The following is a 13,363-nucleotide window of genomic DNA, read 5'->3' as shown; positions in this document are numbered from 1 at the left end:
AATATTTTCTTTGCAACACCTACTTTTTCGATTACTTCTCTGTTTCAGCTACCCAAAGGTTGTCTGGAAGAGATCGCTCTTTAGCGATAAGACCGCCTGTTGTCTGCCTCTACATTTAATCAATTGTACTTTTCTTTTGTATCTTATTACTGAGGTGTGCCAATAAAGAGTATTCTATCTATATTAGAAAGGGATATCATGATTCGGCCCACAAGCTTCGGTTTTGTAGGAAGTTTCCTTTCTGTACGGCAGTACTATTATTTATTCTGTGTTATCGGCTACGCTCGTAGCGCGTAACTCGCGCTGGCAGTGAAAGTGTGAAAAATTCTTCACTCTACAATTTAGTTTTGCTTTATCCAGTGGCAGTGATCTGCGTACATAAATCAAGTTAAACCCCGTCGCCGCTCTCAGCCCGTAAAATATAAAACTTCCTAACGATAAAAGTTGTTAGATCTAACTCTAAGCCGTTTGAAGTCACTAGTTCGCGGCTTCTAGTGATGAATCTGGCGCTCATGCTGAGAACTAGAACTTAGAGGCAACTAGATTTAGGTACCTATACGTCGTTAACTTGCTATGAAATAGGTTTAAGGGGTCATCCATTAATTACGTCACACGTTTAGGGGGTGGGAGGGGGTCAAGAAAATGTGACATATTGTGACATGGGGGAGGGGGGAGACACAAACTTTGTGACGTCACTTTAACTTCATCAGTAACCGAAAATTTATTTAAATTATTTAGTTCGCTGTACATTTAAATAACAAGTTTTTAAAACGAAAATAGTTTTTAATCGTTTAATTTTCTTTCCTAAGCAGTTTTGGGTTATAAAATTACTAATATTTATATCGTCCATAATATTTTGATAAAATATTAATAATACTTAGGTACTTACTTAATTCGATTTGGCGATTTCGTAGAAAAAATGTGACGTCACACTAGGGGGGGAGGGGTTTGCCAAATGTGACCAAGTGTGACAAGGGGGGGGGGTCAAAAAACCTAGAAATTGGTGTGACGTAATTAATGGATGACCCCTAATGAATAGAACTTCATTCTTATGCATTAAATTTCTTAGAGAGGATTTGAATAATATCTGTATCGGTAAGCTCATATAGGTACTTAAGTGTAGGTAATACTTAACTGGTGGTGAAATAAAACTATGGAAACTAATTATATCGCGTATAATAAATTTATAATAAATCCCGACGTTTCGAACCTTTTACAGCGGTAGTGGTCAACGGGTGACTTCATGAGTAACTATCGCGGTAACCGAAGGCAATTAATATTATGTAACTAAACGCAGCCTACTGCGTAGGCGAGCAACACGCGAACGCGAAGCGTATCCTTTGATACCTACAGAAGTGTCCTTCGTGGGCGATCTCGTTGCGAACGCGAACGCCTTGGGCCCGCCGCGCCGCAACGCGTCGCGTTCACGAGTTGTTCTACTGATGTCTAGGCAATTTATGTTAGCGAACAAGGTTGCTCTACATAATTGAGTGAGTTTACACTCTCAAAGTGTGGAAGTGCTTTTCATTTAAAGTCACTAGTTTCCGGCTCTTTGTGATGAATCTGGCGCTCATGTCGAGAACTAGGACTTAGTATGATTGTGCATTGGGGTAACTTAGAAAGCGAAAATACTTTTTTAAAGTATTTTTCAAACGCGATGGGTACGCTGACAGATGTCATTTCAATAAAATATTGCGAGATTTAGCGTTTTCCGGATATAAATTATATGGAAATGACACCTGTCCCCTACCCATCGAGTTTGAAATATATTATAGTAACAGTTGTTCAGTATAAGTTATGTTTCCGATTATACAACTATAAATAAAACACGAAATTGAAGAATTCATGTTTTTAATAAGTGCAAAGTTATTTTAAAACATAATAATATTTACACATTTTTCACCAGGCGCGTATTCGTGACCGTGCACACATAATAATTCATCTAATACACTTGTTCGATACATAAATTATATAACATACAGGCGAGTCCTGTATTAACAAGTAACTTGTACGCTACGCCTTATCGTGCGCGGCGCGTCAACGTGAACCATGTCAAAATGCACAAAGGGTTAAACGGATACAAACTTTGTTTTATGACGTACTTAGGTACACATTTTCGAAAAATAACGCTTGTTAGATCGCAGTAAGTGAGCAGAATGTTCCTCTCTATTAAGGACCTGGTAAATTGACACTTGCAGCGCAAGTTTGATGGTTCTTATATATTTAAAATAAATATAAATAAATAAATATTGGGGACATCTCATACAGATCGACCTAGCCCCAAACTAAGCATAGCTTGTACTATGGGTACTAGGCGACGATATAAACATACTTATATAGATAAATACATATGTTCAGAACGCATCTTATATGACGTCATGGACGGCCGATTGCGTCCGAAATTCGAAGATCGGCAACGATCGGATTCGTATATAACGTCCGCCGACAGCAACCAACGGCAATCTTCTAAAATACGTTGAACGACAAACTCTTACTTGTACTTTATTATTTTTAATTTAATTTTGCAAATAAAAATTTGTAAACCAGTTAAAATAACAAGTCTTCATTGAAGATCCTCTTAGGCATCCCTGCACTACCTAGAAAGGAGCCTAGGCCTCAACAACATATATACATAGAAAACACCCATGACGTAGGAACTTTGCGATGAGGTTTACTGTCATGATACATAGGTACATGTGTAGTTTTATAAAGCTCTTTGTCACACTTTGTTACGTCACAGGCTGATTTAGGATTTAAACTGGCAAATATCTGTCACAAAAAAAATCTAAACTGTTATTTTAATTTCATGGCTTATTTTATTGACAATATCATAATATCATATCAAACCGGTGTTACGTCACTTCCTATGCTTGCACGCACTTAATTTACAGTTCTGTTATCTCAACAATTTATCCTAAGCAATATGTGCAACTAATTCCGCTACACGGTATGTTTCCTCTTGGCCGAGGGTCGGTCGAACACCTGCTTCATCCCGCCGCGGAAGTTGGCGAGCCTCGCGGCCGCCGAGTCGCTGCTCCACGCCGAGTCGAACTCCGTCGTGTCCTGGTCGACCAAGTGCGTGTACTTGGTGCGTCCGGAGCGACCGAACTTCTTTACTTGCATCACCTGGAAGAAGTGGGTATTATCAATGGGGCGACACTCCTTTCGGGTATTCTCGGCTCCGTTCGGCCATAGAAAAATATAGTATGACAAGAGTGCTCACTCCATACATTAGTTTTGGCACCATAAAGACTAGATACCTATTATTCTCACATTCAACATCTAGCATCGAGTAGCGGAATTATCAGTACTGCTACTTGACAATAGATGCAGCACGAACCGCAAAGTCTAATTTTCACTTACACTTTCTGGTCGGTGCTACATCTATTGTCAAGTAGCGGTACTGATCATTCCGCTACTCGATGCTAGATGTCGACTATGAAAATAATAGTCTTTTTGGTACCAAACCTCACTCCGCGATTTCGTCGCTTTGCTACAGGTAGCTAAATGTACATCCGTTCCACACCAATTTTGGTGGCTAGCCATAAGCCGCGCGTGGCGCTGTCGCCACCTAGCAGCCATATCTGTCCTTATCGTAACAGACGCGTTTAGTTAGAGAGTGAGTCTTCTGTACCTAGTACTATTATTTATACAGTGGCGTAGGTAGCGTTCGATGGGTTAATGTATAATATTAAAATGTGATAAATATTGAATATATGTTGTCACTTGCCTTAGGTAAAACAGTCTTGTCAAAGTGATCGTCCAATGTTGCCCCCGAAAAGTCTTGTTTGAATACATCTTCTTCTTTATCCAAATAGAAGGCACCTCTGTGAATTAAAAGTCAATTGTTAATTAAAAACCAATATATAGTGAATAAATGTACAGTCAGCAGCACCTATATGACTAGTTTTTTTTTAGTAGCCTATATTGTGTCCCTTTTCATGAATAGAATGAATGAATAGATCCAAGATTCCAAGACACAGTTGATAACCAACCGCGCGAAACGTAGTGTAATGGTAGATGGGCGGGATATGCAGTATGTCGACGAGTATATCTACTTGGGCCAGTTAGTGTCCTTCGACAACAGGCAGTTCAAAGAAATTGATCGCCGTATCGCAAACGCCTGGAAGAGCTTCTGGTCCATGAAGACGCTAATGAAGGGCAACCTTCCACTCTCTTTAAAGCGCAAACTCCTCGACATGTGTATCCTGCCTATCCTTACCTACGGCGCCCAAACATGGTCTCAAACTGAAACTGAAAAGTCCAGACTCAAGGTTTGCCAGAGAGCAATGGAACGCAGCATACTGGGTGTTCGTAGAACCGACCGTATTAGAAACACCGAACTGCGTTCCAAAACTGGCATTGTGGATGTGGGTATGAAGGCCGCAAAGCTGAAATGGGACTGGGCAGGGCACATCTGCCGAATGCACCCAGAACGCTGGGCTAAAGTATCCACGGACTGGATCCCACAGGATGGATCTCGGGGCAGAGGAAGACCCAAACGGAGATGGCGGGACAACCTAGATACATTCTGTGTGGAGTGGCGGGAGTGTGCATTAGACAGAGACAAGTGGCGGGAAAGAGGGGAGGCCTTTGCCCAGCAGTGGGACACACTAATAGGCTAATTAAAAAAAAATATATTGTCCCACTGCTGGGCGAAGGCCGGGGAGGTCTTACGCCACTCGTCGCGGCTCTTTTTATACTATATTTCCATAGACCATGATTGGGCCGAAAACATTTACTCTCTTTTTAAATTTACTTATTAACAAATCTAAACTTTGTATGAAATGAAGTTTAAAGTATCATTTTTGTTGACCCGTAGAAAAAGTATTGCACCACAAATGTATAAAATACTGTTGGGAAATCAGTGGAATCTTAGAAAACCTGGCTGTAAGTTTTGTAATTCGACTTGAACAACAATCAATATTACGTACCTGTGATAATATTTCTGCAAGAACTTGTATTTGCCCTTGACTGACTTGTTGGTGACCACTTTGGGGTTCAGCCTCTGTTCCACGCGCCGTTCCTCCTCCGTCATGTTGCGCATACGCTCGATGGCCAATAACTCCTTCTCGGCGCTGTAAACAGATTAACATTGATTTAATTAGTTGATTTTCAACAGGGGATATTAATACAATTTTCTGCCGCCAGAGTGCAGCACTACCGACTCTAGTCTATTCATAGACTAACTTATACATACTGTGCCTTAAACTGTTCTATGACAAGTTATCACAGACAATAAAATATGACATTGATGCATCAAGGCGGTTTGTTAACAAGGGCCTGCCGGTAAACGCGAAAAACGAAATTTAGTTATCTGCCTCTTTATCGCTTGAATATGCAAGAGTGATAGAGAGATTAGATAAAGAAATTCCGATTTTCTTGTTTCGCGGTAGACCCCCAGATTGCGACAGATAGTGGTAGTGGCGCTACCTACGCAGAGTTTCGCGCAATATTCCCCATAGAACACATAACAGAATATGTCAAGGGTCTTGGGAGGCTTTGTCTCGACATTGCGACCATAACCAGGGGTGCGAAACTCCTGACTTCGGTCAAACTCGGCTCCGCTCGGCTTATCATTGCTCCGAGCAATTATTAGGGTTGGCACCACTTGACTTTCTTTTGCGTGCACGACCACAGATAAGATAATCACTTGATTTTTGACAACCCTAAATAGCCGAAAGGGATAGTGCCATATATTAGAAAGGGACAGCATGATTCGACCCTGAACCGCTGTCAAACTTCGTTTTTGTAGGGAGTTTCCTTTCTGTACGGTAGTACTATTAATTATTCTGTGCCGTAACTGAACAGCAATATTGAAAACACTCGCTGCGACTCGTTTTACTCGTAGTATAAGACCTAGCTAGATCGATTGTTCGCCCTCGGTAACCCCCAGGCAGCAAATTTCATTGAAATCGTTAAGAGCCGTTTCTGAGATCCCCGAAATATATATAAAGATTGCTCTATTAAAGGTATACGATATATAGTAAGATACACACACACACACATACACACACACACTTTGTGTTATTTGTGAACTTAACTGTAAAAGGAGATTCAATGACTACAGATGTAGAGCATAATTATTTATCTTCGTATTTTCACGGAAACGTACGAACGTGTCTTGCTATTTCAGTCAGTCTCAGTACAAAAAGTACTAAGGTTGACTGAAGTAGCCTGAGAAATTATACGAAAGTTTCCAAGAAAATACGATAGACAACAATTATGCTCTACATCTGTAAATACTTACGCCTCTCTCTCTTCCTTGTCACGTTTTATCCGCTTCAACTCGCGCAGTTTCCACGCCTCGTACTCTACCTCGTCGTTTTCATCATCTGTACACACGTCATTTATGTTGCCCTCCTTTTGCTCGCCCTGAAAACAAAATAAACTTACTCTTCCTCTGATAGGATAATCGCGCAAAGTTTTACACAGATGGCGCTGCAATCGTTAAACAGATTAATATTAAGATTACAAAAATACTTTTAATACCTGTGTACTCCTTTGCTCGGATCGGATTGTGTCTTCAACTAACTTCAACGCTTCCCTTCTCCGTTCCTCCTTCTCCTTGCGAGCTTCTGACTCTTCTTTCTTCTGCTGCTTCGCCTTGCGCTCTCTTTCTGCCACCGTCATTCTGTCTGACGCTCTGACGAACACTGGTTTCACTCTTGGCCCTAAACAAAAAAAATGTTTTAAACAAACACAACTGAGAGTTTTCACCTTAAAAAACCTTTTTTCAAAGTTGGTTAAAACTACAGCTAGCTCACTGAAGTCTTAAAATATAATCGATTTACATTTTAAGGCAGGCGCGACCCTAAGGCACAGATATAAAAAATTAAAGATATGGTGGAAATATTCGCTGTCAACGAATTCATTATTAGAATTAATTAACACATTCACTGCCAAGAGCACGTATATCTGTTCATTTTGTACTGGAAACGGGGTGCCCGGCACCGAAAGTGTTAAGGTAGAGCGGCAGGCTGGTCTAAATGTGAGTGAGATCGAGTCTTGACTGAGACAATAAAATCCTAAATTGAAAATTTAATCCTAAATTTAATTTAGTCCTATTAAAAATCTTATTGTCTTATTGTATTAAAAAGCGATTAACTAGATTTTTCAGTTCAGTATAATACTAACACTTATTTTAAAACAAGTTTCGATTGGGCAACAGAAGATAATATTGCTAAGTACCTACAGAATTAATTGTAATTGTGATTGAGAGGTCGAAACCCATTAACTCATGAGTCGCACAGTGCATTCTCTTTCTCACTTACTAGATCGATCGTGCCATAATGACTGCTCGGAGAGGTTGTGAGCCAAACGCACCCGAAAATTTGAGTAAAATACCACTGATTGGGCCTCGTTTGTATTGGATACAAATAAAAGTAAAAAAACTGCATTACCAGTATCTTCTTCACTGTCTGTGTATTCCGTGTCTGATGAACCACTCTCCTCTTTAATGCCATCCAGCATTTCTTCGTCCTCTTCCCGTCCTAGAACTTCCCGCTCTGCCTCTCTGTAAATTCAATCTAAACATTATGCCGGCAAACTGTACTTATACAAAGTGTTACCCTCAGTTATGAGCAGAGCTCGGATAGGGTGAGCTATTTGCCTTATATATCGACGCTTATCATTAACAGTGGCACAACTCAAAATGAAATGCTATTGCATTTAATATTCTATATTTTACTGGTAAGATTTAAAATCGAATGGCATTTCATTTTGTTTTGTGTCACTATTCATGACAAGCGTCGATATGACATAAGACATGTCAAATTATAAGGCAAATAGCTCACCCTATCCGAGCTCTGGTTATGAGAGAAAGAAAAGAGAGACACAGTTATAGTACAGTTCATATCTAAACAGCAATAGAAATATAAAGTATGGCGCCATGTAAATATGTAATATAACTACTGTACAGAAGGTTCAAATTCCTTTGATTCTAGCAAGATGCCTGGCTCCATCTACTGATGTGAATCCTACAAATATTTTAGATGTATGCATGTTTTCTCAGCTAAATTTAATTAGATGGGATACACTGGTACAGGGTACTATTATTATTATATGTGAATGCACAGGCAGCTTAAGCTGATACATGCACAACAATGTCCACTTGTGTTTTGTAGTCTACAAAAGTGTTCATTGAGTTGTTTTTAAAAGAGTTTATCGAAGGTTACTAAGAGAGATCGGGTTGTGACAGTTTACCTTTTAGGCAGACAAAGCCATGGGAGAAGCTAATAACTCAATAAAAGTCATGGTCACTAACCTAGCCGCTAATTTAGCTTTGAGCGCCTGCCGCCGCCTCTCAATCTCCTCCTCATCCAGTTCATCCTCGCTCTCCGAGCTGTCCTGTTGCTCTTCGGCACTTGAGGCTGACTCTCCCTGTGGTTCGGCATCAATGATCTCGGGCTTGTGCTCGGCGCGGCGGGGCGGGGAGCGCGCAGCCACCCGTAGACGGCGAAGACGCGGGTCGTCCACCTGGCAGGTTTTAAATATTTCCAGATGTGTATAAATATCAAAGCTTCAGGATGCTAACGAAACGAACGCTCCGAGCGTGCACGCTCATAATTAAATGAAATGAAATAACACCTTTGCTCAAATATATTGGGGCTACTTTGACTATCCATATTCAAACAAATGAAGTTCATAAAATATTAAAAGCCCTAATTGATAGACCTCATTTTTAATGTCATCATCATTTAAGTTTAATAAAGGATCATATATGAAAAATATTCTAGGATCATTGTCATATTTCAAATTAGTATATGTAACTAACTTACCTCTCCCTCAGAATCACTGTGCTCATCTTTTCGACTGATCACTTGTGGCAATGTCTGCTGTCTCCGCTCTGGTCTCTGCTGTTCTATGAAGTCCTCAGTGTCAGACTCTTCCGAGGACGAGGCACCCTGTGCGTAGTCGGGTTTCTTACCAGATATGTACCTCTGTACCTTCACCTTTTGCATAGATATTTCACCTGAAATTGATGAAGTATTATGGTTTAATATAATATGAATAACTTAGGTACGATATCACTCATCTCTGTATAATAATTTAGTCATTTTAAAAAGCTATATAAAATTTTTGATTGTAAGATGTTTTGTGACTACTTGTACTTAGCATGTTGCTATGAAAACGAACCTTTTTCATTTCGAATGGGTACAGCTCCTGCAGTACTCTGAATGCCCGTAGGTTGCGCGGGCAGCGCATTCATGCTATTCATGCTCATGGTAGAAATGAAGCTTACACTTTTTAAAGAAGAATTATTTTGTTTTAACAAAATTACAATAGAATACACAACGCTGTCCACAGACCAAGGGCCCAACGTTTTCTGTTCTCTTTCACGGCGCAGCAACTAGTATCATTTCTCTCTCCTCGCTCTTTTAAAATGCCGTTTGTCAAAAAAGGACAACCATACTGTTCACAAGGTGGACTTCAAATCAAGTGTTGCCTTTCTTGATGCGCCCAGGCTGTGTATGTGTGCGTAAAAGCGTATATGTGTGCTCTTTTAGGGATGTAAAAAGTCGATTTTAATCATGTTATATATCGATAAACGCTACACAGCGGAACGAAATAGCGATTAATTGAAGCTTCAATATCTTCGTTAAACATAAACATAATTGAAATGCTAATGGATAATGAATATATTATAATATAATTCAATTATTGCGGAACACCTATTTTAGGAGGTATTTATGTATTTTAATTAAATATCTGAACTTTCCCTTGGTTCCCTGCTGGGGCGTGACTATAAAATTGTGATCTGATAACCACAATAAAGAATAAAAGCGTTTTTGGTCATTTTAGGTATCGTTAAGCCTTTGAAGTACAATTAAAATTGCAAGAAATGTCGATAGTTTATCGATATAACTTTATCGACATGGCTACAGCAACGTGGGCCTCATTGTTAATCGTACACTAAACAAAAGTGGCAACAGTGACAGCTCGCTATGACACCGTCTATATATATTATATATATATTATAAGTCTATGCCACAGACCCCACAACAGACATCAAACCCCATTCTACCCATTTGTCAAAATTGACAATTATTTGACTTGACATTTGCTTGTTTCTTGGCGCTTTTAACAATAGCTCAAATATTTTCCACATTCCATTTTTTTTTATTTCTACTCCTCTTATCACCTTATGAGGAGGTGGGAGGGGTCGCCCACGCCTAGATAAGATAAAGTTTGTTTGTTCACTACACAACTTTTGGATTAGTTCCAGTACTTCCAGTGGCAGTCTAGCAGTTGTTATGTTGTCTTGTTCATTCACAATAAAAATCTAATCTAAATAATATGGCAGCTTCTTCTGAACTTGTAAGCCTTGATGAGCTTGTAGCGAGTTCACTTTCTGGTCTGGCACTGAATGAATTTAATAGAATTCACTATGGAAGAACTGATCACCACGCAATAAAAATTAAAGAAAGCAACAAACAATTCGCTGCTGAAAACTCCTTTGATATTGCTGCTTATGAATTTCCTGCAAAGCAAGAAGAAACTAGAAGCCCAAGACTAGTGAAAGTGGGGGTAGTTCAACATTCAATTGGCACAACTACCGATAAACCTATAGTAGAGCAGAGAGAGGCTATATTTAACAAAATTCGGAAACTTATCACTGCAGCTGGCGAAGAAGGGGTAAATGTCTTATGTTTACAAGAAGCATGGAGTATGCCGTTTGCGTTTTGTACTAGAGAGAAGGAGCCTTGGTGCGAGTTTGCGGAATCTGCTGAAGAAGGACCAAGTACCCAGTTTTTAAAAGACCTGGCTGTAAAGTATGACATGGTCATTGTGTCTCCTATTCTTGAAAGAGATGAAGCTCATGGTGAAACTATATGGAATACTGCTGTAGTCATTAACGAACAGGGCAAAGTCGTTGGAAAGCATAGGAAGAATCACATTCCTCGAGTTGGTGATTTCAATGAGTCCACCTACTATTTTGAAGGCAACACAGGCCACCCGGTTTTTCAGACCAAATATGGCAAGATTGCTATAAACATTTGCTATGGCCGCCATCATCCGCAGAACTGGATGATGTTTGGTATAAATGGAGCAGAGATTGTGTTTAACCCATCGGCTACAGTAGCTGGCTTGAGTGAACATCTCTGGGCAGTGGAGGCCCGCAACGCTGCCATTGCCAACAGCTACTTTACTGCTGCCATTAACAGGGTTGGAACAGAACAATTTCCCAATGAGTTTACTTCAGGAGATGGAAAACCAGCTCACAAGGAGTTTGGCCATTTCTATGGTTCGAGCTATGTGACCGCCCCTGATGGCTGCAGAACTCCTGGTATGTCTAGAATCAAGGATGGATTGCTGATTGCACAAATGGACTTGAATCTTTGTCGTCAGGTCAAAGATAAATGGGGTTTCACAATGACTCGGCGTCTGGATCTGTATGCTGAGAGCCTTGCCAAGGCTGTTAAGCCCGATTACAAACCTCAAATTATTCGTAACAACTGATAATCTCATGTTGTATACAATTTGTCCCAAAATTCAACGATAAGCTGGCACCAGAAGATGGTAGTCATGAGCAGGTCCATCTTTTGGTGCCAGCTTATCATAAACGAATTTGCCAAAAATGTACTATATTCTATTGTTATCTGTTATACTTTCACATTGTTTATGTTTAAAATTTTATTGAAGATGTTTACTTTTTGATTATGTTATGTTTATGTTTTTCTTTTTACATATTATCTAATAAAGTGTTTATTCTAACATATCTTTTTTATTTCTATACAAATATGTAGTAGGTAGATCAAATAAAACTAACATGTATAAAACATTGTGTAATGAGAATAATACAGAAGTGAGCTATACATAAATATAGGGACTGGAATGAGGTACATCCAGATAAATATAGAAATGATTATAACTTAATGGCTTAACATCCATGTGAACACAGTTCCAGGAATATTTCACAATCATTTATTAATATAAATATAATTGTATTATAGTTTCATCATCCTTCCTTCACTTCATATTTCAATGTACATAATTAGATGCAAAAAACATCTAAGGAGCAAAGAATAATCAAATGCCGCTTGAAACCAAATATTTAATAATTATTCATCATAATACAAATTTGAAGATACACATTATCTTCATATACTATTTATTCATATCTACCTAACTTGCAATTGCACAGGCATTCATATACAAAGTTCAGCACCAGATTTACAGTAGAAATGAAGCAAGGAAGATAGATAGCTGCATGTACCCCAGATCCGTGATTTGTTTTATCACTAAGCACTAATGTTCTATGCAGTCTTTGCACGCATGGCTGCACGCTTGCCAGTGACAGCCTGGAAACCGGACTTGATGCTAGCGACAGAACAACGGGACCCGCACGTCTCGCACTGAAGGAAGAACAACCGAGTATCTTTCTGTAAGATGGTATCAGGGGAGCGACAAGTATGGCATGTGACATATTCCTTAATATACCGACGTAACACATTCTCTATTTGTTTCTGTTGGAAGCGTCCCTTGATGATAAGCTGGCTGTTACCGTCTACAGAGCCGCTGGTACCTAACTCAGCCAGTAAAAAGTCTAGTAAATGTTTAGGCTGACGATGCAATGTTTTGCAAATTTCTGTAAAGTTGGCAAAGGATGTCTTCTTTGTGCCAATTCTAACAACTTGAGGGGGTCGCATGATGAATTTCTGCTTCTTGCCAGAGACCATGCTGGGGTTCTTCTCGCGCATGATGTCGAAGACGCGCTCGAGCAGCTCGTCGTAGGTGTAGTCGCGGTCGGAGCCCACCCAGTCCCCGTGCACGTCCTCAACATTCTCCTTCTCCTCGTCGCGACCCTCCTCCTCCGCCATCAGCTCGTCCACGGTTTTCTTCTTCTTCTTTTTCTTGGCCGTGAAGTCTATGTCCAAGTCCAGATCGTCAACCACCTCTTCCTCCTGGAGGGGCTCCTCGGCTGGAGGCCTCTCTTCTCTCGTGTCCGGCAACGCATTCTCCATATCTTCCAAGTTAAAGGTCTTCTTTTTCTTCTTCTTCTTTTTACCGAAGTTGTCTAAATCAAGGTTATCGTCCTCTGGCACGTCGACGTCACCCGTGTCCACGGGAGCCTCCATGCTCGTGCTCTCACCCTGTTCCGCGAGTGCGGCGTCCATGTCGAAGCCAGTCTTCTTCTTCTTCTTTTTCTTCAGAGAAGGATCGAATATCATGTCATCATCCATGGTTATTTTAAAAAATCCTAGTCACACTTGATACGAAACTTGGTTATAAATCCCTGGCAGGTTGGTCCTGTCAAATCGCAAATTGCATCAGCTTTTGTCAGGGCCGACAACGTCTCAACAAAAAGAGCAGTCTGTTTTCATTGCGTACTTTATAATGACACGCATGCTCAAATATA

General features: G+C 40.1%; 3 protein-coding genes across 3 annotated transcripts; 1 reads left to right on the top strand and 2 right to left on the bottom strand.

The window, feature by feature from the left end:
* Positions 1–1,834: 1,834 nt before the first annotated feature.
* LOC134669615 (microfibrillar-associated protein 1) lies at positions 1,835–9,311 on the bottom strand. The gene is made up of 9 exons (XM_063527266.1): positions 9,139–9,311; positions 8,781–8,974; positions 8,267–8,478; positions 7,404–7,516; positions 6,493–6,674; positions 6,251–6,375; positions 4,935–5,078; positions 3,731–3,827; positions 1,835–3,126 (listed from the first exon to the last, which is right to left on the bottom strand). The coding sequence occupies exons 1-9, from the start codon at positions 9,224–9,226 to the stop codon at positions 2,941–2,943; spliced, it is 1,341 nt and encodes a 446-aa protein (XP_063383336.1). The 5' UTR covers positions 9,227–9,311; the 3' UTR covers positions 1,835–2,940.
* An 847-nt stretch (positions 9,312–10,158) lies between these two features.
* On the top strand, positions 10,159–11,718 carry LOC134669614 (uncharacterized). Its single transcript, XM_063527264.1, has one exon. The coding sequence runs from the start codon at positions 10,300–10,302 to the stop codon at positions 11,461–11,463; it is 1,164 nt and encodes a 387-aa protein (XP_063383334.1). The 5' UTR covers positions 10,159–10,299; the 3' UTR covers positions 11,464–11,718.
* A 324-nt stretch (positions 11,719–12,042) lies between these two features.
* On the bottom strand, positions 12,043–13,291 carry LOC134669613 (eukaryotic translation initiation factor 2 subunit 2). The gene has a single exon (XM_063527263.1). The coding sequence runs from the start codon at positions 13,185–13,187 to the stop codon at positions 12,261–12,263; it is 927 nt and encodes a 308-aa protein (XP_063383333.1). The 5' UTR covers positions 13,188–13,291; the 3' UTR covers positions 12,043–12,260.
* Between the last annotated feature and the right edge of the window lie 72 nt (positions 13,292–13,363).

Source organism: Cydia fagiglandana, chromosome 12 (genome assembly GCF_963556715.1).
Source record: "Cydia fagiglandana chromosome 12, ilCydFagi1.1, whole genome shotgun sequence".
In the NCBI taxonomy this organism is placed as follows: Eukaryota; Metazoa; Arthropoda; class Insecta; order Lepidoptera; family Tortricidae; genus Cydia; species Cydia fagiglandana.
The sequence above is the reverse complement of the archived record's forward strand: the minus strand, read 5'-3'. Positions and strand labels throughout refer to the sequence as shown.